Genomic DNA, 22,974 nt, shown 5'->3' on the forward strand with positions numbered 1-22,974 from the left:
TGAGATGTCTTAAAATTATGCTTTATTTCTTAAAAAGCTAATAGGTGAGAATGTCTGGAATTAGTTATAAATATTGTTTAGTCAGCCCTCACCTATGATAGCTATTTCATCTTGGTTGATTAGATATTTGACAGTAAACTTTCAAGTCTATAGCCCATTCAAAATTTAATTTATAAGTTTGGCTAAAGACTTATTCTAGGAAAAAATGGTTTAAGAAGGCAGTTTCAAATGGATGGAGGGATGATAGAAGTGGAATCCCTAGTCATGTGATGAATATGTATTGTAAATGGATTGCACAGTGATTTAGTAACATTTATTTAATGTCATGTTTCTATGAAATAGAGACTGATTTTCTATTTTATGAGTAAATTTGCTGTTTTTCTCTTTCTCAACAGAGAATAGCAATTGAGTTATCTCGCAATTCAGTTGCCAGTGGGAAAAGCGGTGGAACTCCAGATGGACTCTCACGTGTGGAGAGACCTCAGTCTGTTTCTCCTAAACCAAATCCACTGAATAGTCACTCCCACCATCCTCATCCCCTACCACAGTCAAAACCTCAGCGAACTCATATAAATAAATCAGTTGATCCTGTTGTAGAATTAGAAGCAGAGCGCCAGTCTTCAAGTTCATCTGACACTGAGGTAGGACAGATTCTCATAATTTTTATAGAAGCCCATTTAATGAATTAACTTTATGTAAATGTAAAATACTACTACATTTCTGCAGCTCAAATGAGTTCATGGTTGGTTCCTGTGTATAAAAATTCTTACTAACATGATTTTTTGTTAATTTCATTTTTTGCTTTAAATAGGACTTGAGTGAAGGAGAGTTGAATGACCAAGAAGAGGGACCAGATCAGAGTATTGCTACTGCAGAATATGGTAGCAATGATGAAAATGATGTTGATGATGAAACAATGTCTGGTGACAATGATGTTGAACATTCTGCAAGAGCAGCAGCTGCCCTTCATGATAGCTCAGTTCTCAGTCATAACCAGTCTCTCAGTTCTTGCTTTCTGTCAGATCTGGATTCCCTTACTGAGCAGTTGGGTGCAGTCGGAAGGTTCGTAGTTGTATCTCTACTCATCACATGCTCAAATCCTCTCCTATATTTAGATCTCAGTATGTTTTGCAGCCTATAAACACCACATCTTTCAGGAGCTTCATATGTACTGTATGATATTTGCAACACTTGTTCAGAAATATATTATATATATATATATATATATATATATATATATATATATATATATATATATATATATATATATATATACATACATACATACAGTAAACCCCTGTATTCATAGGGGGATGCGTAATCCCCCCCATAAATAGCTAAAATCTGCGAATACTTAAAACCCCCTCTAAAAACACTTAGAACTGCCTATTTTGATAGTTCAAACAGAAGAAAACCATCTATAAATGCTTATACCCAAGTATTTTAAGAGTATCACAAAAAGTGCATTTAGTCATAAAAATTATATGAAAATACAGTAATTGTTGAATATTTCTTAGTGAAAAATGCCACGAATGGGCAAATTTTTCATTTAATAGTGTGTATATATGTTCCATAGAGAAATCCATGTAAATCGTGATAACGCTGAATACGCTGTGTTTACTATATATATATATATATATATATATATATATATATATATATATATATATATATATACATACATACATACATACATACATACATACATACATACATACATACATACATACATATATATATATATATATATATATATATATATATATATATATATATATAATTTTCATAAAGCTAATTTTGTTAAGTGGAAATTGTATCAATGCCAAACTCATGAGAATTTTTGTTCTAACATAACCAGAAGATTATTTTCCTAGATGGATTTTTGTTGCCACTTGAGATGTGTTATCTTTTTGATGAGATTGTGTGAAGCACTGGGTTAATTTTTCTACAGTAGTTATTATGATTTTTTCATTACTGGAAGATGAACTTGTCAGTAGTTTTCAATCAATTCTTTCAGCAAGTATCATCCAGTAGTACAGTAAATGCCAAAACCCTAAGAATAAGTTCATGTTGCTCATTTTCCCGAGGATCAGCATCCACGTAATGTTGAAGTGCCACACTATCATACTGCCATAAACAGAAAGCACTTTTATTACAGTGTTTTATCTCTTGAATTCACAGCCTCCAGCCAGACTTAAGTTCACCACAAGGAGATGAAATGATGTTACTCCACTTACTGGAAATGCAAGGGCGAGGTGGACCCGATCATAGGAGACCATGGAACAAACCTTGCCTTGGGGGAATAGGTAAGTGGAAATTTTGGGCTTTTTCAAATAGTTATGAAAATATATTTTCTATATCCCACATTCATTATTGAATTGATACAGTTGTTTGATTTGGATGCCTTGAAAGTTTTAGGCAACAAATCAATTGTATAGCCACTAAAGTGGAAGTACAAGAAATAAACCTGGGTATGTTGATGGAAATGAGAAATATAACATTATTAGATAATCTGTAAAAATGCAGATACAGAGAAAATTCAATGAAGGCAGTCAAGTAACTCATAAAAATGTAGACTCAGACTTATGTTCTGAGAATGTGACAGAACTTGAAAATTAAGACTTCAGCCTTCATTGCCACATACATTCACTGTATCTTGACTGCATTTTGCATATGAAAAATAATTCAGTTTTGACTCCTTTTACACACAAAAAATAATTCAATAAGTGAAAAGAGATACGTCGTAATATTTACAATTTTTTACTCATTCAACACTGTGCCTCATTTTAATATGTGAAAAGGACATGATAGGTGGCAGCAGGAGTGTGTATGCTGTCACTCCAAAAAGAGTCTAAATTTTCAGAAAAATATATTTCCATTTAAGTAATTAAACAGATATAATATTTAAATGTACTACAGAATGTACATGTTACATCAATGTAATATATTTTGTTAGTGATATAATTACATTAACATAATGGTACTATATATATACACACAGACTGCAAACCAACCACATAAAGCATCTGGGTAACTGACCATGCTGATCATGATTATTATTATTATTATTATTATTATTATTATTATTATTATTATTATTATTATTATTATTCAGTAGATGAATCCTATTCATATGGAACAAGCCTGCATTGGCCACTGACATGAAATTCAAGCTTCCAAAGAATATGGTTCATTAGGGAGAAGTAAGAGGAAGTACAGTAAAGGGAAATACAGAAGGAAGAGATACCACTTATTAAAAAAGAAAAAATTTAATAAATAGATAAAAAGGTATCAAAATGCAAGAAGAATAGTATTAGGGTAGTAATGCATTGCATCTTCGCATGAACTTCTAAGTTCCAATTGTGCAACATCCTCTGGGAGGCTGTTCCACAGTCCAAAGATGTGTAGTTTAGTGCCCCAGTGTAAAAGCTACACTTTCATATACTGTATACATAAGTGACTTTAAATGAAGAGTAGGAATAGAAGAATTTATTAAAGTCCACCAAGAATTTTTTAAAAACTATTTAACAAATGAGGTCGCTCAATTGAAATTAATGTTGGATTAGATTCGAAAAGAAAGTGATAGACCTACATTTCTGAAAGATGGTTTAATAGAGGAATAAGGAAAAATAAAAGCAACAAGAAAGAACCCAAAGGGATTGTTTTGTTATTTGAAGGAGTTGAATTATTGGAAAATACAAAGCAGATTGCTATTGTTCTTCAAAATATTAAACAAAGAATGGAACTTTAATTATTGCTTGTCTTTTTATAGAACTTTAATTACTGCTTGTCTTTTTATAGAATAAAAGTATTTTGAGTAAAAATTATCCATTATTTTCAGGCTCTAGGCATAAGTCAAATAGAATGGTCCGGAAGCCATTGTTACCCATTGCTTCAAGTGTCTTAGATACACTGCAGCTAGATATGGCAACTCTACTCCAGTCAAATCTTCCAACGTCACTTCAGAATTCCAGCGGCCTCCCAGACCACGATCGTCCGGTGAACCACCTAACTCTTCTGAGTGACTCCAGTCCTCCTACCAAAAGTAAGGCTTATGGATGTAGTAATTACTCATGAATCAAGATTTTGGCAAGTAAGACTGTGTTCATTAAAATGGGCTATGCAGAAAATTACTTAAGATCCTCAAAACCTCTCAACAAACCTGTTTTTATGTTGACCTTATTGATAAGTATTAAAGCATCAGATACCAAATGCTTAAAATAAATTAGTACATTCTTGTTCTTACAGATGTTAAGATTTTATGTATTTTAAAATGGTTATATTTAGTGTATTTGAAGATTAACAGAATGCTTAAAACTTGATCATATCTAAATAAAATTTGCTAAATATTTTCTTAATATCAAATGTATTTTAGGTACATATCGTCCTCCACTAGCACCACGTCCTTCTCTCTACAGTCACCATGTAACTGAAGAAGCAAAGAAGGAGCCACAGTGTGTTTCAAATGTTGCAGATAAGGTAAACATGTTCTCAGTAATAGGACAGTTACTCGGAAATTTTAGCTTTATATAACGAATAATATTGCCAAGACTAGGTGGAACATTTTATTTTCCAAGCTTTTGGGACATACAACCTCATCATCAGGCTGAGATTATGTTTTGTTAATACTTTCAGCCTGCTGATGAAGTTATATACCTCGAAAGCTTGCAAAATGAAATGAGGGCGAAAACTGAGGACAAAATTTGGACAACTTTGTAGGAAAGTAGTATAACAAGATATAAAAGAAATAAATCAGTGGCTGAAGGGATATTCTAATTACTTCTGGTTATACCTAGGTGTACACAAGTTTTGAGGGCATGCACACATTTTGTTGCCAGCCATCTAGGCATTATAATCTTCCAGTTAACTGGGAATGAGTTTCTATGATTTATTCTTTTTTAGCCTTCTTGTGAGCTTATGGATATGGTAGTAAACAATGTTAAATTTTTCTTCATATTGTGTTGAGTTAATAGTAAATGTTGCTCTAATCTTTTTTTGTTGTTGCATGTAGTCTTGAATTATTTTCAGTCTTTTAATATTGTATTTTCAAAGAATGTTGTAATGCTTCACACTTTTCATTTAGTGAAGTTATCCTTTGTTTTTGTCATGAGAAAGTGAGGTGTGAGTTATTTAAAGTAATGTGAGTGCTGAAGTGCCTTATAGTGTTGTGGGACTTCACATAAATGTTAATCAATATTTCTGTTTTTTTCCTGAGTGGAAACGTTATATTTATTGTGATGTCCTGTTTTGTCTTCCAGGATCTGAGTGAGTCATCTATAATATAGGTGATAAAGTGCCTTACAGTGTTGTGGGACTTCTCATAAATGTTAATCAATAACATTTACATTTTCCTGAATAGAAATGTTACATTTATTGCGATGTCCTGTTTTGTCTTTCAGGATCTGAGCGAGTCATCCATAGGCGACCTGTCTTTAGATCCTGTTTCATTGTCAGACATGACTTTAGATGAAGGCCCCATTTCTGGAGCTGAGGAGCCAGAGTCACTGGGGGCCTCAGGAGCTTCTGCTATACCTGTTTCATCTGCGGCAAGTGGAGCAGTAGCTGGGGTTGGAGCAGCTTGCGGAGGGGAAAGCAGTGTCAGTGCCGATACCACTAGCGGAAACGTTAGTGACAGCGGAACAGAGGTACCTTGCATCCCTGCTCTCAACACTGCGAGGCTCATCGCACGCATGAAGTAAGATCACTACCATCTTGAAGTATTTGCAGCTAGATTCCATCACTGGAATCAGTCAGCAAAGGATTCATTGGGGCATTTTTCTCTTCCTTCTATATTGGTGATTTTTTTATCATTAAGACTTGCTCTCCTGGGAATATTTGGAAGAGATTAAGGCTTTCTCACTAACTGGGTACGATTTATGGTATGATTTTAGGGTTCAGCGGATGAGCATCCAGTGATGAGTAATGTTTTGCTTTCATTATAGATAATGCTTTTGTAGTTTTATCAGTATTTTTTTCCTTGCTACTTTTTAGGGCAAAGCCTCAGTAGTGCTGTATTAATTTTTAATACGGGTGACAAAAATGAATAACTGAATGGATAGGCTCCTTCCAAAATGAATCAGACCTGTGTTTACACGTATTGTCATTTACCCGGTGATAGAGAGAATGTTGCATATTCCAACTTGTTTTTATAAAGTTAGCCAGAAGTGGTATTTTTCAAGATTAGAAAGGTGGATGTAATGTTCCATTAAAATTTGGTCATGTGGTAAATATTGTATCAGATTCAAAGCATAACTTGATATTTGTCAAACATAATACTTTGGAAATTTCCTTCCTTAGTTTCATTAAAATGGGAAAAATTATCAGTGTCCTGATGTCACTTTGGAAAGTGTTAACAATCTTGTCTGTTTCATTTCAAGGGTTTATTTCATTATCTAAAAACAATTTCTTGGGAATTTGGTGGCGGAAGTCATAAGAATGCTTATCTTTTTTCCTTGCTTGAATTTTAATGGTTTTTGTCAAATGATGCATGAAAGTTGCATTGTTGAGTGGACTATAGTTGCATTTAGAGCACAATTAAAAAACCTACATCATTAATTTAAAGTTTTATGAGTTTACATAATGCTGTAATATTTCTATGGATGGTTTACATCTCTTTATCTGTTTAAGCTTGCATGAGAAAAAAAAGTTTTCTTGTTCACTTGAAATTTTTGTTGTACTTGTGCTCAGTGTAATGGAGTTTTGGGCCTGCTTGAGAGTAAAAGCTTTTCACTTCTTTTGCATCTTGTGCATCAAACACTGTGTACTGGAGTTTACAGTGCATTACTTTAAGGAATCCTCTTATCATGAGTGAGTCTTTGGTAGGATTTTAGATAATCATTTCTTACTACATGTATAAAGTATATTTGATAATAAGTGTGATTAGGTATGCTGTGAATTATTATGTACTGTATAATTTTTACATAAATTGTGTACAGTATTAGCTTCTGTCTTAGGTTATTATGGTTTTTCCTTTGTCATAAGGTTACTGTTAGTAGTTTGTGTACTTTGCAATTTAGCCTTCACAGAGTTACTTTCGTGGGGACAAAATACATCTTAACATTATTTGTTTTATTTGGTATTATGGCTTCTGACAAATCACTTTAACAGTTGCCCTTTATTGTACAAGGTATTTTGAAGCATTGGCCTCAAATTTTAATACAGTACTGTATAGCACGTGCCTTCCATGCAGTTTACAATGCTGGTCAGTACATCTTAACAGGATATAGTGTGGTCCACAATTGCATACTTTTGGGTTAGGCCCCAGTCTTTTTTCTTCCCCTCTACTCATCTCTTGTCAGAACTAGTTTTAGAAAAATAGCGTCTGCTCCACTGCCTCTACTCTTAAGAAAAAATTCCAGAATTTGATGGGCTTTGATAATGTAGTTCAGCACCAAGGACAGATTTTGAACCCTTAAGAATAGAGTAAACCTTAATTACCACTCATTAAATTTACTGCTGTGCTTGTCAGATTGTTCTAATCCCAGAATGACATGTAACTGCATATAGCCTCATATAAGTATTTATTGAAAAAACAATATTGTATAATTCAAGAAGTTTTTGATTTGTTAAAACTATGGTACTGCCTAAAATATCATCATCAGATAGCCTATATAATTTTTTTTTTTTTTTTTTTTTTTTTTTTTTTTTTTTTTTTTTTTTACTCAGCTAGACTTGTCCCCGTTTTATAATTCTTTAGTAAAGCACTTTAGATAAAATATTTATATTGGTGTTAGTCATTAGCTAGGCTTAGGGTCTTGAGTAAGAGATCTCACACGGATTAGCATAAACACTTGAATTGTGTGGCTCACTTGTCCCTGGGAAAACAAACTGACCACTACTTTTGTAAATTTTTTTTTTTTTAAATATGTACATACACACAAATGTATGTAGTTTTCATATTTTGAGTATGCCTGTGTAAGTTGTTGCATTTATTTAATTTTTAATTGAAGTTATGTGCAGTACTGCTCTTTGTAACATCTTAGTATTCTACTGATGACTGTACACATATACACACACACACACACACACACAACATAGGAAAGATTATGTTGAAATGTTCTGTTAAATTTTTAGGGGATTTTGCTTCTTTCCTAGCTAATAAAGGAAAGGAAGTAAAAGCTGTCTTTAATCAAAGGCAGTTGTAGGTTGTGGGATTAAAAATCTTATTGAAGACTAATTTTGCAATTGTGTTTTCAAGGGTGAGGTTTCCAGTTTGTTTCTGTTTGAAAGATTTTGTAGCCAGAATAGTAGCGATTTTTCTTTCAAATATTATTCTGTTTATATGTGTAACTTCACATGGTGCAATTTCACACATGAATTTAAGCATAGAATGTTGTGATACCATCTTTTGATAGTGACTTGATAAGTTGTGCCTGCATCCCCCCCCCCCCCCGTGTTGTTGTTCTGCTCTTTTTAGTTGAATCATCAGCACTTGAAAGCTCTTATATAAAAGACTCAACTTCCTTTAGTCAGGTTACGAGTTTATTAATATGCACTGGTGAAACACCAGCACTTTGTTTTTCACTGTACATCCTCTAATGTCATCCAGTGTCCTCCACAACATGTCTTGTGCCTTAATTGTGTGGGTTTACTGTGCTTTTGTTGTCATTTTTTTTTTCTTTCTTTCTTTGTCTTATTCAATCTCTTGAAATTTTATGCAGATGTTTTAATAGGTAAGTATGCTTCTTGAGTTGTTAGGAATTGGTGCATTTCTTGAGGTTCTTTGAGTATTAAATATGATGCTGACATGAGTTTGCTGGTTATTGTATTGTGTTGCATGGTTTTTTAATTGCTCTAGTTACTCATGATAGCATAGAGTCAGCAAGTGCTTTTGCTCCCATTATTGTGAACAGCTATTTGTATTCTATCTTTCAGTAGTGCTTATGATAGTTGACTTAGATTAGACACTAGTTAGGTAAATTCTTACCAGAGTGGATCCTTATGAGAGTTAGAACAAATGGAATTTACGCCAAAATATATTTATTTCATAATCAGTGAATTTTATATTTAAATACATCATTCCTTGGAAGATACTGTTCTGAAGTTACTAAAATTCTTTTAATAAGACTTTTGTAAAGTACAGATTAAATAAAAAATTGTTACTTCTGAATTTCTTACATGTGGGCATGTTTAATATGTGTTTTCTTCTCTTTACCTTGTCTCATTCCATGGATAACCATAGGGAGATGAATCAGGTCAGTATTTATTTGTGCTTCTTTTATGGCTCTTGTCATTTGCTCAGTAGATTTTATGAAGTTTTGGATTGTTCTGAATAAACTATAATTTTGTAGCTTCATAGTATTCATGATTTTCTCAGAAAATTAAGTGCTTCAGGAATATGGGCATAGTCACACACTATATGCTTGGTACTGAAGAAAGTTTAGAAAACCAATTGTAGAATAAAATGGTCTTTGTTTGAATCTGACCATCTTTCTTTCATTGAAATTTAAGACAAGAAATGAGAATTTTTAACTGAAGTTGAGATGGTGGTTATTATCTTGAAGGAAGCTAATTGAATGGTTAATTTAAATGTAATATTAGTGGAATAATGGAGACAGTTTGGTGAGAATTACTGAGGAAAAGAGACTGAACTGTAAATGTTATTCAACCTAGAGGGACCAATACTGTTTAGGCTTAGGACCATGAGGAACAGCATTCGATTTCAGACTTGACCAAACTATATTGAAACACTGAAAAGGAGTAGACAGGGCCAGAAGAATAGGGAAGTAAGTTTTACATTAAAATTACCTATAACGTATGGTAAACATCGAAAAAGAGCAGATAAGACCAATAGAATGAGAAGAGGGGTATTACAACACACTAATAAGCAGCTTAAGTTTCTCTGAGTTAAAAACCACAACTTTACCAGTGCCTTCCATTGCTGGCCCTCATCTGTGCACCTCAAGCGGTGCACTCTAGGCATTACTAGAGGTTCTTTGCAGCATCCTTTTAGCCCCTAACTGCAACCCTTTTCATTCCTTTTATTGTACCTCCATTCATACTATTTTCCATTGTACTGTCCACCCTCTCCTATCAATTGTTTCATAGTGTAACTGCGAGGTTTTCCTCCTGTTACACTTTTTAAACCTTTTTACTCTCAATTTCCCTTTCAGTGCTGAATGACCTCATAGGTCCCAGCACTTGGCCTTTGGCCTAAATTTTATATTCCATCCCATTCCATTGCTGGTTTGTTGGGTTAAAACCAGGTCAGGGAGCCTTATCGGTGCCCTTATTCTTGTTTGCTTGGATTGTTACTTTTCACCCTGTTTTTATAAACAATTTTGCTTTCTATTTTTTTATACTTAGGCAGTGTGTTTTGTGGACTGCTTGGTTGTGTTGCGAGTACAGCATACATGTTCTTGGCCTGGAGCAATTCTCATAATACTTGTTTCTTTTGGTCATAAGGTACAATCTGTGTCCAGTTTGATGCATAATGTCTGGACAAAGCTGCCACATTTGAAAACTAAGCAAATATAATGTAATGATTTGTTATATATGGATTCTATCTTGGAAGAGGTGAGTCTTGTAATATGCTTAAACAACTTGAAATTCATATAGATATGTGGCTTCAAGATAAATTAGAAAATAAAATTGAAAAAAAATATATACTTTAACTGATATTTGAATGTAATTAGTGTTATAGAGCCAATAGGAATGGGTATGTGATTATGGTCTGTTATGTGGAAGCTGTTCTAAGGCTAAAAATTAATTGTTCACAAATTGGCCAAACTGCATTTATGAAAAAGACAGTTTTATCAGATAGTGGAACAGGTACAAAGTTAAAAGTGGCAAGTTATGGAACATATTAGGGAATTTAGGTTGCTTTTCTCATACTGGTGATTAATTTGTCTTACACTAATTTTCAAATGACTGAAATTGAATATAGGTACTATTATAGTATTTATGTTACTGAAGTACAAACAAAGAATGTAGGTCTTTGGTACCTAATTGTAATTTAATTTTTCCTCAGCAAAATGGCCGAAACCAAAGGAGGTGAAAAAGTCGGGTGGGTTGCAGCAGCAGCAGCAGCAGGCCTCCCGTTTGCCCTTGGCTTCAAGGTGCCCGCAGAGAAATATACCCAGGATAAAACTTCGGACAAACACAGAGACAAGGAAGATCGCAGACCAACAAAGGACGACAAGTGACAGTAAAAAGACATAGCTCCTTTGTCGCGTGCATTAACTGAAAATAAGTGAACTCTGACGTATCTACTGCTGTAGAAATTCAGTTGTTCATAAAGTTTTCTTAAGTAAATTTTTGTACTTCCTCTGAAGTTTTAAGAGATTGCATTTGTTGATACAGGGATACTAGCTGAACTGAAAAAAAGTCAATCATACAAGAAAAATTTTTTTAATGAATTAGTTTCACGAAATTAAGTTTTTGTTAGATGTTCAGCTGTAATTAATGCTGTTAGTATTGTATTCAATGTTGCCTCTTTTGTGGTGGTGTTGCAACTGCAACTTCAGGATATACGGTAGTACTCTTTTTTTTCCAGACTTGTGAATCTTAATCTTATTCATGAAATGGCAGACCACCTGAGTTAAGTAATACATTTCATCAGTATCGGATGAAATCCAGAAAATCAATTGAAATTAAATATTAAAATTGCAAGATTCAACAAAATGAATTTATAATTTGGTATTAGCAAACTGAAAAAATATGTGCCGTTTCAAACAGTTTTTGTATCCGTTCTTTTTTTACTTTTGCTTTACTGTCATGCTTTGCTTGACTTTTCTATAAGATATTTGTTTTTATTACCAGAATGTATTTATTTTAAATATGTAAAAATAAATAAATTTTTGAAAATATGACATTTTTTCCTCGCAGTACATGTATATTTTGATGGATAACCTGGATGCAGTTGATTGTAAAGGTTTTTGCAAGGAGAAAACTTTTAGTAAGACAAATGGCAATGGCAATTCTGCAAACAACACAAAATGTACAAGAATAAGGTTGAAATTAACAGAACTTCAGATGACTATGTTGCAATACAAATACAAACAAAAATCTAACAAATGTAAACCATTTTTTCTAAGTAGTGTGTAAGCCATTGCTTTAGGAGCCTTAGAGCTTCATTTCAAAGTTGGACCAGTATACCCATGAAGCAAAAATCCATTCTGCTTGTTGTAAAATGTTGCTTTATAATAGAAGTACCATGCTAAAAGGAGGAGATTACAGCACACGTCTGAACTGGAGATGGGCATTATGGAGGCAGCAGGTACCAGAAAGTCCAACCAGTGATGTTACTCTTATCATATAACACAATGTTGGTGTCCATCAAGGTACAGCTCTGAGCCCTTTACCATAGCAATGTAGGAAATTACATAGTGCAGAAGAATGGTTCCTAGGAGCTGCTGTAACATGAGAATCTGAGAAAGAGGTCTTGGAAATGTTTGAAAGTTGGAAGATCAGAATGGGGGGATGACTGAAAATCAAAAGTAAACAAAGCTTAATGGTGACCAGAAAGGAAAATAAGGAAAAAGTACAAGTAGGCTGCTGTGGAAAAGGTATGGGGTGAACTCTATACTATTCACCTAATAGTGTCAATGATGCTCAGGATCATATACATAGAGATTTTAAATATCCATCTCCAGTAGATGGAGTGGCCTTAAAAGAAGTGCATGTTGCATTAGGAACACTGAATTGTGAAGTGTGGATTGAGCTGGCAGTTGGAAAAAATAGTAGCAATAGCCTAGATGTAGTGGAAAGAAACTATAAAACTACTGGTTAACAAAAATATCCTATTAACAGAAAAATTTGAACATATATAACATGTGTGCTACTCTATGCAACATCCGTTTACAAACAAATGGCGGAAATTTTTATAAGATGTGACTATACAATGCCAAAATGTTACGGATAGAGTCGAAGTGGTGAAGAGTTGTGTGGAGTCCAGCAGCAGGAGAAAAAAAAAAAATCTCAGATTTAGGTGCTTGCGGCATAATGAAGACAACGGATGAGGAACGACTGATCAGAAATGAGGTAAATAAGGAAACAGTAGGGTGAAGACCTTTAGGAAGCCCCAGGAAATTGTGGGAAAAGAGAACGTGAAGACCTAGACCTGATGGGAGTTCAGGTGAGAAAGAGCACAGGACAGAGAGAAGGGGAGAAAATTAAATTCATACCTAATCCCACTTAAGGAAAAAAAACATGTATAAAAAAATAATGGAGATGATGGTAATATTTGTTTACGATAACTATCTTGGTGTGATTAAAAAACGCAAAACTGCATTTGAAGTTACATACCGCAAGTGCGGACATTGCGTCAAAACCTCAGGATTAGTAAAGGTTATTAACTTTTAACATTTTCTTACGCTACTCCAAACAGAAGACATGAAAACTTTAAGGCTAAACATTAGCACTGTGTTGGGACCAAACTTCCATCATAACTTTTAAACTTTCCCTTCCGTTTCTCGATGAGAATTCTTAATCAGTCGACAGGTCATACTGTGTGTGTGTGTGTGTGTGTGTGTGTGTGTGTGTCAACAGAAGAGAAAACCAGGAGTACATGGGAGGGTAAATGCAGTGTTTTATGAGGAGTTTATAGATATAATGGCAGGACTGGCAGATTCAAAGATGTAATGGTTATGACTTGCACTAACTGAACTAATGGCTATGGAGGTGTTAAAGAACACATCGAGATAAGGAAGCTAAGTTATGTAGCTCCCAAGCCGAAGCTTTATTAAGCACAGGCTCATGGGCGGAATTTGTAACACAGGAGCTCCAGGTACTACTTATCCGCACTGTCCTAAATTGTAAGAGCCTGTTGTGGCAAAAGCCCAGCTTAATATTACTCTAGTTTGCCATTAACTACAAGGCAAAGCTAGGGATCGCAAAAGCATATTGAAAAATAACACTCAATCGAGATCAAGTTAACCTGAGGCAGAACCTTGAACAGCAGTCTGGTGAACTGAAGATGATTGTGAACAGGCATCGAGTTTAAGTAAATATATTCTACGGACCACAAGAAGTAAGTGTCTATACTTTGTGATGAGTTTATGTACTATACTCCGAAGCTAGGACGCGTAACCAACAAACAGTTGTTAAGATAGATCTCAAAGGGCAGAGATGCAAACTATACTATCGGGCTGCTCCTGGTAATTGCAGATACTCGCAAAAGCGGCGAGGAAGTTGACGAAAACATTTTTGGACAAATTTGCCATACAAATACGATACGAGGTTAGCACTGGCACCTGTTGAAGCAAAGATTAAATAGCAGTATAAGCAAGATCGAATATGGTTTTATGTACAGGCCTCCACAGGGATAATTCTCCCTCTGGTGGGCCCTTGTACGTTTTCAAAATAAGGTGCTTCTTATATTTTATAATTGTCTTTCAGTGTTTTCTCGTTAGTATCGTAGCTCCTGCAGGATAAGATAGTCTTTAGTTTTTTTTTTTTAAATTTGCTCTCTTCTTGTTAAACTGCATAGAAGATTATTAGTCAAAGCCATGATCCGTATTAATTAGATACGGGAAAAATATTGTATGCTTGTGTTATGTTTGTTACTGGAATATAAAATTTAGGCCAAAGGCCAATCGCCGGTACCCATGAGGTTATTCAGCGCTGAACGGCAAATTGAGAGTCAAGAAGGTTTTACAGGTGTAACCGGAGGAAGACCTCGCAGTTGCACTGTGAAACAATTGTTAGGAATAGAAGATACAAAGTAAGATGGAAGAGAATGTGTGAAAGTATGTACAATAACAGGAATGAAAGGGGTTGCAGCTAGGGGTCGAAGGAACGCTGCAAAGAATCTCAAGTAATGCCTACAGTGCACCACGTGAGGTGCACTGATGGCACTATCCCACTACAAGATGTTTGCTATCATAAATGCCTCTCTCCGTCTCTCTCGGTAATGTGCATAGTTCTACATAAACATCCCAAACAGTGACTCCAGAATTCCAAACGCATGCTATTTTATTCATTATAAACTGGTATTTAGAAACAGCATTTAAAATAAGTACACTTATCTGGAAATAGTAAGTACTCGTAGATCATTAAATTGGTTGTATTTTGTATAATTTAATCAAACAACAATATCTCGCGCTTCATTCAACTCTACAGTAAACACATTATGGTCGTCGCTTGTCTAGGAGAGAAATTAATTAGATTCGTCAGTGAAAATATGAATACAATAACAGTTCGTACATCTTAAATCTTATAAATGTATATAGGCTACATGATTATAACTTGCAAAACAATATAACCAAATTCTGAGGAAACTATGAGGTTAATATTTGTAGGGCTTTTTACAATCCACATCCGAATAACTCTTAAGCAAAATACCGCAAAACAAATCCTGAATAATTTTTCATCATGAAAAATTTTCGGTATTAACAAGAATAGAATATATAATTTAGGCCGAAAGCCAAGCTGTGGGACCTATGAGGTCATTCAGCGATGAAAGGAAAACTGAGAGTAAAAGGCTACAAAGGTGTAACAGGAGGAAAACGTCGCAGTTGCACCATGGAATAATTGTTAGAAGAGGGTGGGAAGTATGATGGAAGAGAGTATATGAATGGAGGTACAGTGAAATCCAGTATTAATATGGAATCGTCACGTGATTGATGATCTTATGGTGCACCCTTCTCTAATTTTTAAAGTAACTTTTATACCTAACAAATGTAATTGGAGAGCTGAAGTCATTTTTATCAGCGTGCATGCCCACGTTTATTAAAGGGGCAAAGATACGGATGCTCAAGCCAGCCACACACATACGAAACCGTTACCCTTTACCGCATCTTCTCCAACTCTCGTTTCCACCGTTACGGATCTCTTGGGACCGCCCCCACCCTTGAGGGGAGACGGAATAGCCTCCACTTATCGGGGGAAGCATCTCACGTTACAGAGCACCCGCGCGATGAGCTGCATAAACCTAGACCTTGCATAAACTGAAACCAGAACCGCAGCTGTTTAACAGCGATTTCTCGTTCGCTGTGCGGCCGCCAGTGTCGCGGGCTGAACATTTCACAGATGTCGCAATTAAGTGGGTTACTTGAACCACACTGGTAAAATGAATTTTAGTACTGATATTGTTGAAACTGATGTATTTTATTGATCAAGTATTATATACAGGTTTACGATGAAAGAAAAATAATCATACACATATATAATATATATGTATATTATATATATATTTATATATATATATATATATATATATATATATATATATATATATATATATATATATATATATATATAAGGACTGCTACATAGAAGAGATGTACAAATATGTATGTTAAGATGAAAAAGCAGTAAATATGAACATGCAAACGGTTAAAAAGACCGTTGATAAAACTGATCTGCACAATATCCCTCTCTGACTTTTCCTTGTGGCATTTGCAACACATACATACACACACACACACACACACACACACACACACACACACACACACACATATATATATATATATATATATATATATATATATATATATATAAAGATAAAATCCACGAAGGAAAGGGAAACATTGGAGTGCTGCGACACTTTTCGACTTTGTGGTCCTTTACTTAGCAGACTGAAGAAACATAAAGGTAAGTTTACAAAGAAAATTCATATAAATGACAGATGGGGATTACAAAGGAAAAATATGTACCTGGAATCCAACACAATTGAAGAATTAGTAGAACTGGCAAAATAGGGCTAAATATTTAAGAGGTTTCACTAAGGATTAGGATCAACCGTTCAGAAGCAGGGACAGGACAATTAAAAGATTATACAAGGGGGTGACTGACCACCAAAAAATATTAGTACAACAAAATAATTCTCTTTTTTGTAAACAATAACAATTTTGCAAGATAAACATTTTTACAAATAAAAAATTATATTAAACATACGAATACATAGAAAATATACGTAAGGTAACTAATTTGTAATTAAGTCAGTGATTATATCTTTTAGGTCATTCTTGAACATTTTTCTAATACAGGAGTGGTTTTGAAAACATAAAATCATTAAAATCTTTTAATGTCAACCTCGTTTTTTCCTATAATAACACACTAAAAGGAATGTTAATAAAAATAGCCCTAAAGAAAACAACAACATAATATAAAAAATTCCATGGTTGGACTGCCCCTCTTTTTATATTGGCCAATCTAGCAAAGATTTAGATGTACGTATTAAGCAACATAAGTATACAGTCAAAATTGGACAAACATCCAATGCTATATTCATTCGTTTAAATGAAAACTCTCATAGGATAAACTGGACTGAAAGTTCAGTGATTGCCAGATCGAAAGATTTCTCTTCAAGAAATCTTTTGGAATCCGCTATAATCCAGCTTACTTCCAACTGTAATTTTAACCTTGGCCCTGGCATGTATTATTTGGACCCCTGTATTAGAAAAATGTTCAAGAATGACCTAAAAGATAAAATCACTGACTTTATTACAAATTAGTTACCTTACAAATATTTTCTATGTATTCGTATGTTTAATATAGTTTTTAATTTGTAAAAATGTTCATCTTGCAAAAATTGTTATTGTTTACAAAAAAGAGAATAATTTTGTTGTACTAATATTTTTTGGTGGTCAGTCATCCCCTTGTATAATCCTAATCCTTTGTAAAACCTCTTTAATATTTAACCCTGTTTTGGCAGTTCTACTATAATTTTTTTTTTATAATTCTTCAATTGTGTTGGATTCCGGGTACATATTTTTCCTTTGTAATCCCCATCTGTCATTTATATGAGTTTTCCTTGTAAACTTTCTTTTATATTTCTTCGGTCTGCTAAGTAAAGGACGACAGAGTCGAAAGGCACAGCAGCACTCCAGTGTTTCCCTTTCCTTCGTGGATTTTATCTTTATTTATATATTCATCACGTTCCATATTTTCGTGATTCAGTTATATACACACACACACACAACCATATATATATATATATATATATATATATATATATATATATATATATATATATATACACATACATATATACATATATATTAGTTTCTCGCAGTCCAGTAGCCACGGCATTAGCATTAACTACAATCACCTGGTTTGATTTAAGAATAAAATCCCATTTCGTTAAAACTCACTTTGTTTACCATGTTGACCTATCAGTGACTTATGCACCCAGTGATTAATCTAGTTAATTTACTGTAGTAAAACGCAGTCAGAGGCCAGAAGACACAGGAATAATTGATTTACGGAAATTCGGCATAAAGCCAAGCATTGGAGCGTTTTCAGCCTTTCAGTGCTTTACACAGTGTGGACGGAAAGACTAAAGAACGGAAGTGGGAACGGAGGTAAAGTAAAAGACTAAAAAGTGGGTGGAGCTATGGACGGAAAGGATGCTGTAAAAAGAAGCCTTTAGTAATGCCTGCAGTGCACCACGTGAGGTGCACTGGCAGCACTCCCCTTCTGGGTAGAAGGTACAGGAAAAACATCTTCACAACAAGGCTTGCTGAGAATTGAAAAACAGAACTTTCCTGAGGTTTCAAGGAGCTTCAAGTTTCATAGTGAAAAATGTAGGCCTATCCAAAACGGCATTGTGACTTCCTGAAATCTTTGCATAGATTGAAAACCGGGCCATGTATGAATGCAGTTAATGGTTCTACCAGGATATGGTTTAATTTGAAGAATTACAAGTTTTACCTACCAAAACGCAAACAAATTTTGATAAACCCGTAAGTTAATGAAGTCCAAATGCTGAAAGGGGTCTGTCTTTGAAGTAAAATGATTTGGGTGATTGCATGGAAATGCAGTACGTCTTTCTCTTTTTATTTTTTAGAACTATAAAAATCAACCCTACGAATCTGCATATTGAACTATTTTTAAATAATAAATTTTATATCAAATTTGGTATCGTTAACATTTCTGAATACTCACTATCTTCCGATTGCATGCTCATATATTGAAATTCTACAGCAAGATATCTGACAAAAATGTCATGAATCGTTAGATGGTCTTCCCTAGCAGATATTTAATATTCTGGGGGTATTTAAATCTTTTTCACGTTTTCTTTCGATTTTATGAAGAAATGTGGAATTTCCCGAATCTTGAGTTAACCTAAGGACTGTGTATAGTACCTTTTGGTTAAGGAGGCCTTTAGAAAAAGAACGAAAAAAAATTAAAGCAAAATCTTGGTTGCAACAGAAATCAAAATGATTCTGTTAAGTGCTCCTACAATTTGTTAAAGTACAACATCCCACAGTTGGGTTAGGGTAGTTGAGTTCTTTCCAGCTTTTTCACTGAAGGGCAACTTATTCTACAATATTAACTTATTCCATAATGGGAGGAAACAATAGTGTCCTTTGGGTGTATAATACATGTTCATGTTAATTCAAATCCCTGCTTCCTTTTGCCATGCTAACACTAGTTCATTCCCAAACTGAGGAGAGTTGCTGCACTGTCGTTACAAACGCCATGAGTTATAAGTACTCCGCGTTAACTGCCAACAGACATGAAACCCACTTCGCTGGCATGCGGGAAAAACCATGACTTTTCTGACTGTTACAGTCTATATTAATTTTTCTAACTTTATATGCATAAATATCATTTCCGAGCAACATTAGCGGAAAGTCTTACCTGGAAATGAATGCAGGTAAAGTAAACTTCTTATTAAGAGATACGGATTAGCTTGCGAGAAGCACTAATTCCTTTTGTTTACCACTGGGGAATCCACCTACTTGCCAAGGAGAACGGAAGCAGGCAGTATCTCAATGCATATGTTCCACTTGTATGATTACCAATACGTCTGTCTTAATTTGTTGGCGATGTGAAAGCAGTAAAGATCTGGAATTCTTTGGTTCTAAGCCAATGGGGACTAAGCAATAAAAGTTGTATACCTGGTTTAGCTGAAGCTGGTTCGGGAGCATAAGGTGACTAACTTGAATATTAGGTTTTGCCCACTTGAAGCAGTTCATCATCAGGTAGAAGTTCGCCATTAGCGTCACAGAAGCAAGGATGTACGCGTCACAGATGAATTGTACAATGAATGAAATGGCTTCGAAGTATTCCAGATGTTTAAGGCTCACGTTACAGTGTGCGTCTGCGTACGAAGCACATGCAGGCGTTCTGCTCGGGTGTTTAATGTTATTTTCTGAATTAAGGTTTAGCTAATAAAGTGTCTTCGTTACCCTGCCTTTAATCGATGACCATACTCTACTTCTATCTGCTGCAAGGTATTCATGCAGTCTGTTTTTAAAGGCACCAATTTATTCGTCTCAGACCGCCTTGTAACACCTAGCCGGTCACAGCTTCCCACATTTATTGTGAGGAAGTTAATTCGGCGACTGCTTCTTGTCTTCTATTGCGACGCTTTGAAATTTTCTCTCGTGGCTCCGCTTTTCTATATTCCTGTCATCTCCCGTCTTTCAAGAAGCAATTCAACTGCTTTCCTTGAGATTAAGCTCCGGTATTTCTTCTCTTTATGGGCTTGGGATAGGTCAGGAACATGAAAAAATATAAAATTTAGGCCAAAGACCAAGCGCTGGGACCTATGAGGTCATTCGGCTGTTTAAATAATGTTGAAACAATCGTAAGGAAAGGGTGGAAAGTAAGATGGAATAAAGAAAATATGAAAAGAGGTATAGTAAAAGGAATGGAAGCGGTTGCAGCCAGGGACAGAGGAGACGCTACAAAAGAACCTCAAGTAATGCACACAGTGAACCGCATGAGGTGCACTGACAGCACTAACCCTCCCTACGGACAACTGAACTTCAAAGCAGAAAGTATTTCACTTGGAAAGACTCCTAGTGAAGAGAGAAAGTGTAAAGAAAACTACAGCTTTTTTTTAAAGCCATAATCTTGTTCGTAATACATCTACCTACAAGGTTAAGGATGGATTACAAACATGCTATTTGATAAGCAGTGAACAAGGCGATAGGAATCAACATACTGAGAATCTGTGTGAATTACTAACAAAAAATATTCTAAAAATTAACATCGCAAAGACCCAGTCAGAGCTGTCTGACGAGATGCAATGTAAAATTTAAGGATCCTCTCAGTCGCGGTACACATTTTGAATGGATGCGTGGTAAAATAATAAACAGGAACATAAGAAAACAATGTAAAATATCTAAAACGCAAAAGGCATAGCATGCGCTTGGAAATTCCCAAGTGGCCTAAGGTAAAACGAGTGTATGACAAAATGCGAAGTATATAGATCTCTCTATGCAAAACGCATACGTAACCAATATGCATTAAATGCAATGAACACTGTAAAATGCATGTCCAAGTGTGAAGCTTATGCATAGGAGAGTATTGAGCATCTTGGTAATGGTACATTCGGACATACAGACACGAAATGCGATGACGTTTGGCAATTAATGAAACATCTTTTCAAGTTCTATACTTGGCGGAGATACTTAGCTATTATTATTATTATTATTATTATTATTATTATTACAGCGTAGGGAGCTGTATCGAGAGGGTAAATGACTGAAAGGTTTATTTATTATCCTATGATCAAAGTCCCCGAGGTTCTATATCTTGCTCTTTCTCATGAGCCAAGCCAAGGCACTCGCGTTTGATCATCGAAATGAACTAAGAAAGGAATAGTATGGCGCCGTTTTTTTAAAGTTCAGTATGCCTCCGCTAAATTAAACAGGAAATTGTATATATCCCAGATGTTAGATGATTGTTGCAGTTGAGAGAGAGAGAGAGAGAGAGAGAGAGAGAGAGAGAGAGAGAGAGAGAGAGAGAGAGAGAGAGAGAGAGAGAGAGTGTTGAAGAAATACTGTAAAAGTTCACAAGGATAAACGAGGTAATCCTCATCCCACCATCACACACACACACACACACACACACACACACACATATGTACAACTGAATCACGAAAATATGGAACGTGATGAATATATAAATAAAGGCAAAGCCACGAAAGAAAGCGAAACGACTGAGTGGTGCTAGGCCTTTCGACTTACTGTCCTTTTGCCTTTATTTTCAAACACTCATATATATTATATATGTATATCTTATATATATGTGTGTGCGTGTGTGTACCGTGTGTGTGTGTGTGTGTGTGAATGCGCGTGCGCGCGTGAAGATGAGGCGAGGATTACCTCGTCAATCATGACAGGATGGCATACATTCTGAAGCAACACAGTCCCCTGAAGCGATAGTACTGAACCTCGTCAGTTAATTTATATTTTCCAACAACAACCCCCGAATAACACATCCCCCGCAGACAGAAATTCGTCAGAATGCGAACAGTTGGTTAATTGGCGGGCCATTGCTTTCAGAGCCTCAGTAAGTCTCAACGGCAACGTTGCTGTCATGGATGATTTATTCTACACTTCCTGCAATTCTCCCCAGCAATTATCCGCATTTAGGTGTTTATGCATTCTTGGATAATTTGAGTCTATCCGCATTTTTCCTAACCGCAGGTTATCGTATCTTCTAAGCTTCAGCCACGAAGGAAGAAGAAGAAGAAGAAGAAGAAGAAGAAGAAGAAGAAGAAGAAGAAGAAGAAGAAGAAGAAGAAGAAGAATAACAACAACAACACCAAGAAGAGGAAGGAGCGCCAGATGAGCTCCGTTGCCGAATGTATTAATAAATTTCTTTTCCTTCCTCACTGCAGCCGAAGGGTCTGTACTCTCAACTTCAGAAATTTGCAGGAACCAGATGGCTGGAAAATAAGGAAGAGAGAGAGAGAGAGAGAGAGAGAGAGAGAGAGAGAGAGAGAGAGAGAGAGAGAGAGAGAGAGCATTACAAGGAGAAACAGATACAGCAACACCATTTCCTGTCCATCAAAAATGCTAAATAATGAGACTAAAAATTGCGCTTGACTAGAAATGATTTGCTTGAAACGCTGTGAACAATTTAAAGCAAATTTGCATTTCTCGGCGTGCTTCCAGACCGCGGGAAGAAAATGGCTGGTCAAAAGCAGAGCCGTAGCACGTAACTCTTCAAAGACAAGCGTTCCTGGCTAAGAATGCATGAAACGTTCTCCCATGATGCCCGATTTAATTAACTGTGAACGTTCGCCCTCACCTACAACCAAAACGACGTGATAGAAGGCGATACGCA

General features: G+C 35.3%; 2 protein-coding genes across 6 annotated transcripts in view; one reads left to right on the top strand and one right to left on the bottom strand.

Annotated features, from left to right (window-relative positions):
• LOC136848735 (E3 ubiquitin-protein ligase TRIM37-like) overlaps nucleotides 1–11,805 on the top strand; it is a 29,019-nt gene extending 17,214 nt beyond the window's left edge. The window contains exons 10-17 of one of the 4 annotated variants that reach the window (XR_010856107.1): nucleotides 396–641; nucleotides 812–1,062; nucleotides 2,182–2,306; nucleotides 3,842–4,045; nucleotides 4,376–4,479; nucleotides 5,400–5,695; nucleotides 10,405–10,515; nucleotides 10,970–11,805. Coding sequence is in view for 3 of the 4 variants with exons in the window: in XM_067121277.1 (XP_066977378.1) it covers nucleotides 396–641; nucleotides 812–1,062; nucleotides 2,182–2,306; nucleotides 3,842–4,045; nucleotides 4,376–4,479; nucleotides 5,400–5,695; nucleotides 10,970–11,144 (1,401 nt within the window). In the remaining variant the exon portion in view is untranslated. The remainder of the gene's footprint in view (nucleotides 1–395; nucleotides 642–811; nucleotides 1,063–2,181; nucleotides 2,307–3,841; nucleotides 4,046–4,375; nucleotides 4,480–5,399; nucleotides 5,696–10,404; nucleotides 10,516–10,969) is intronic. The other 3 variants (XM_067121278.1, XM_067121279.1, XM_067121277.1) reach the window with 3 other exon arrangements.
• Nucleotides 1–22,974, bottom strand: part of Kap3 (kinesin associated protein 3) — a 261,015-nt gene that overhangs the window by 54,524 nt on the left and 183,517 nt on the right. The gene's annotated exons all lie outside the window — the stretch shown is intronic.

The sequence above is a fragment of the Macrobrachium rosenbergii genome, chromosome 19 (assembly GCF_040412425.1).
Source record: "Macrobrachium rosenbergii isolate ZJJX-2024 chromosome 19, ASM4041242v1, whole genome shotgun sequence".
Classification (NCBI taxonomy): domain Eukaryota; kingdom Metazoa; phylum Arthropoda; class Malacostraca; order Decapoda; family Palaemonidae; genus Macrobrachium; species Macrobrachium rosenbergii.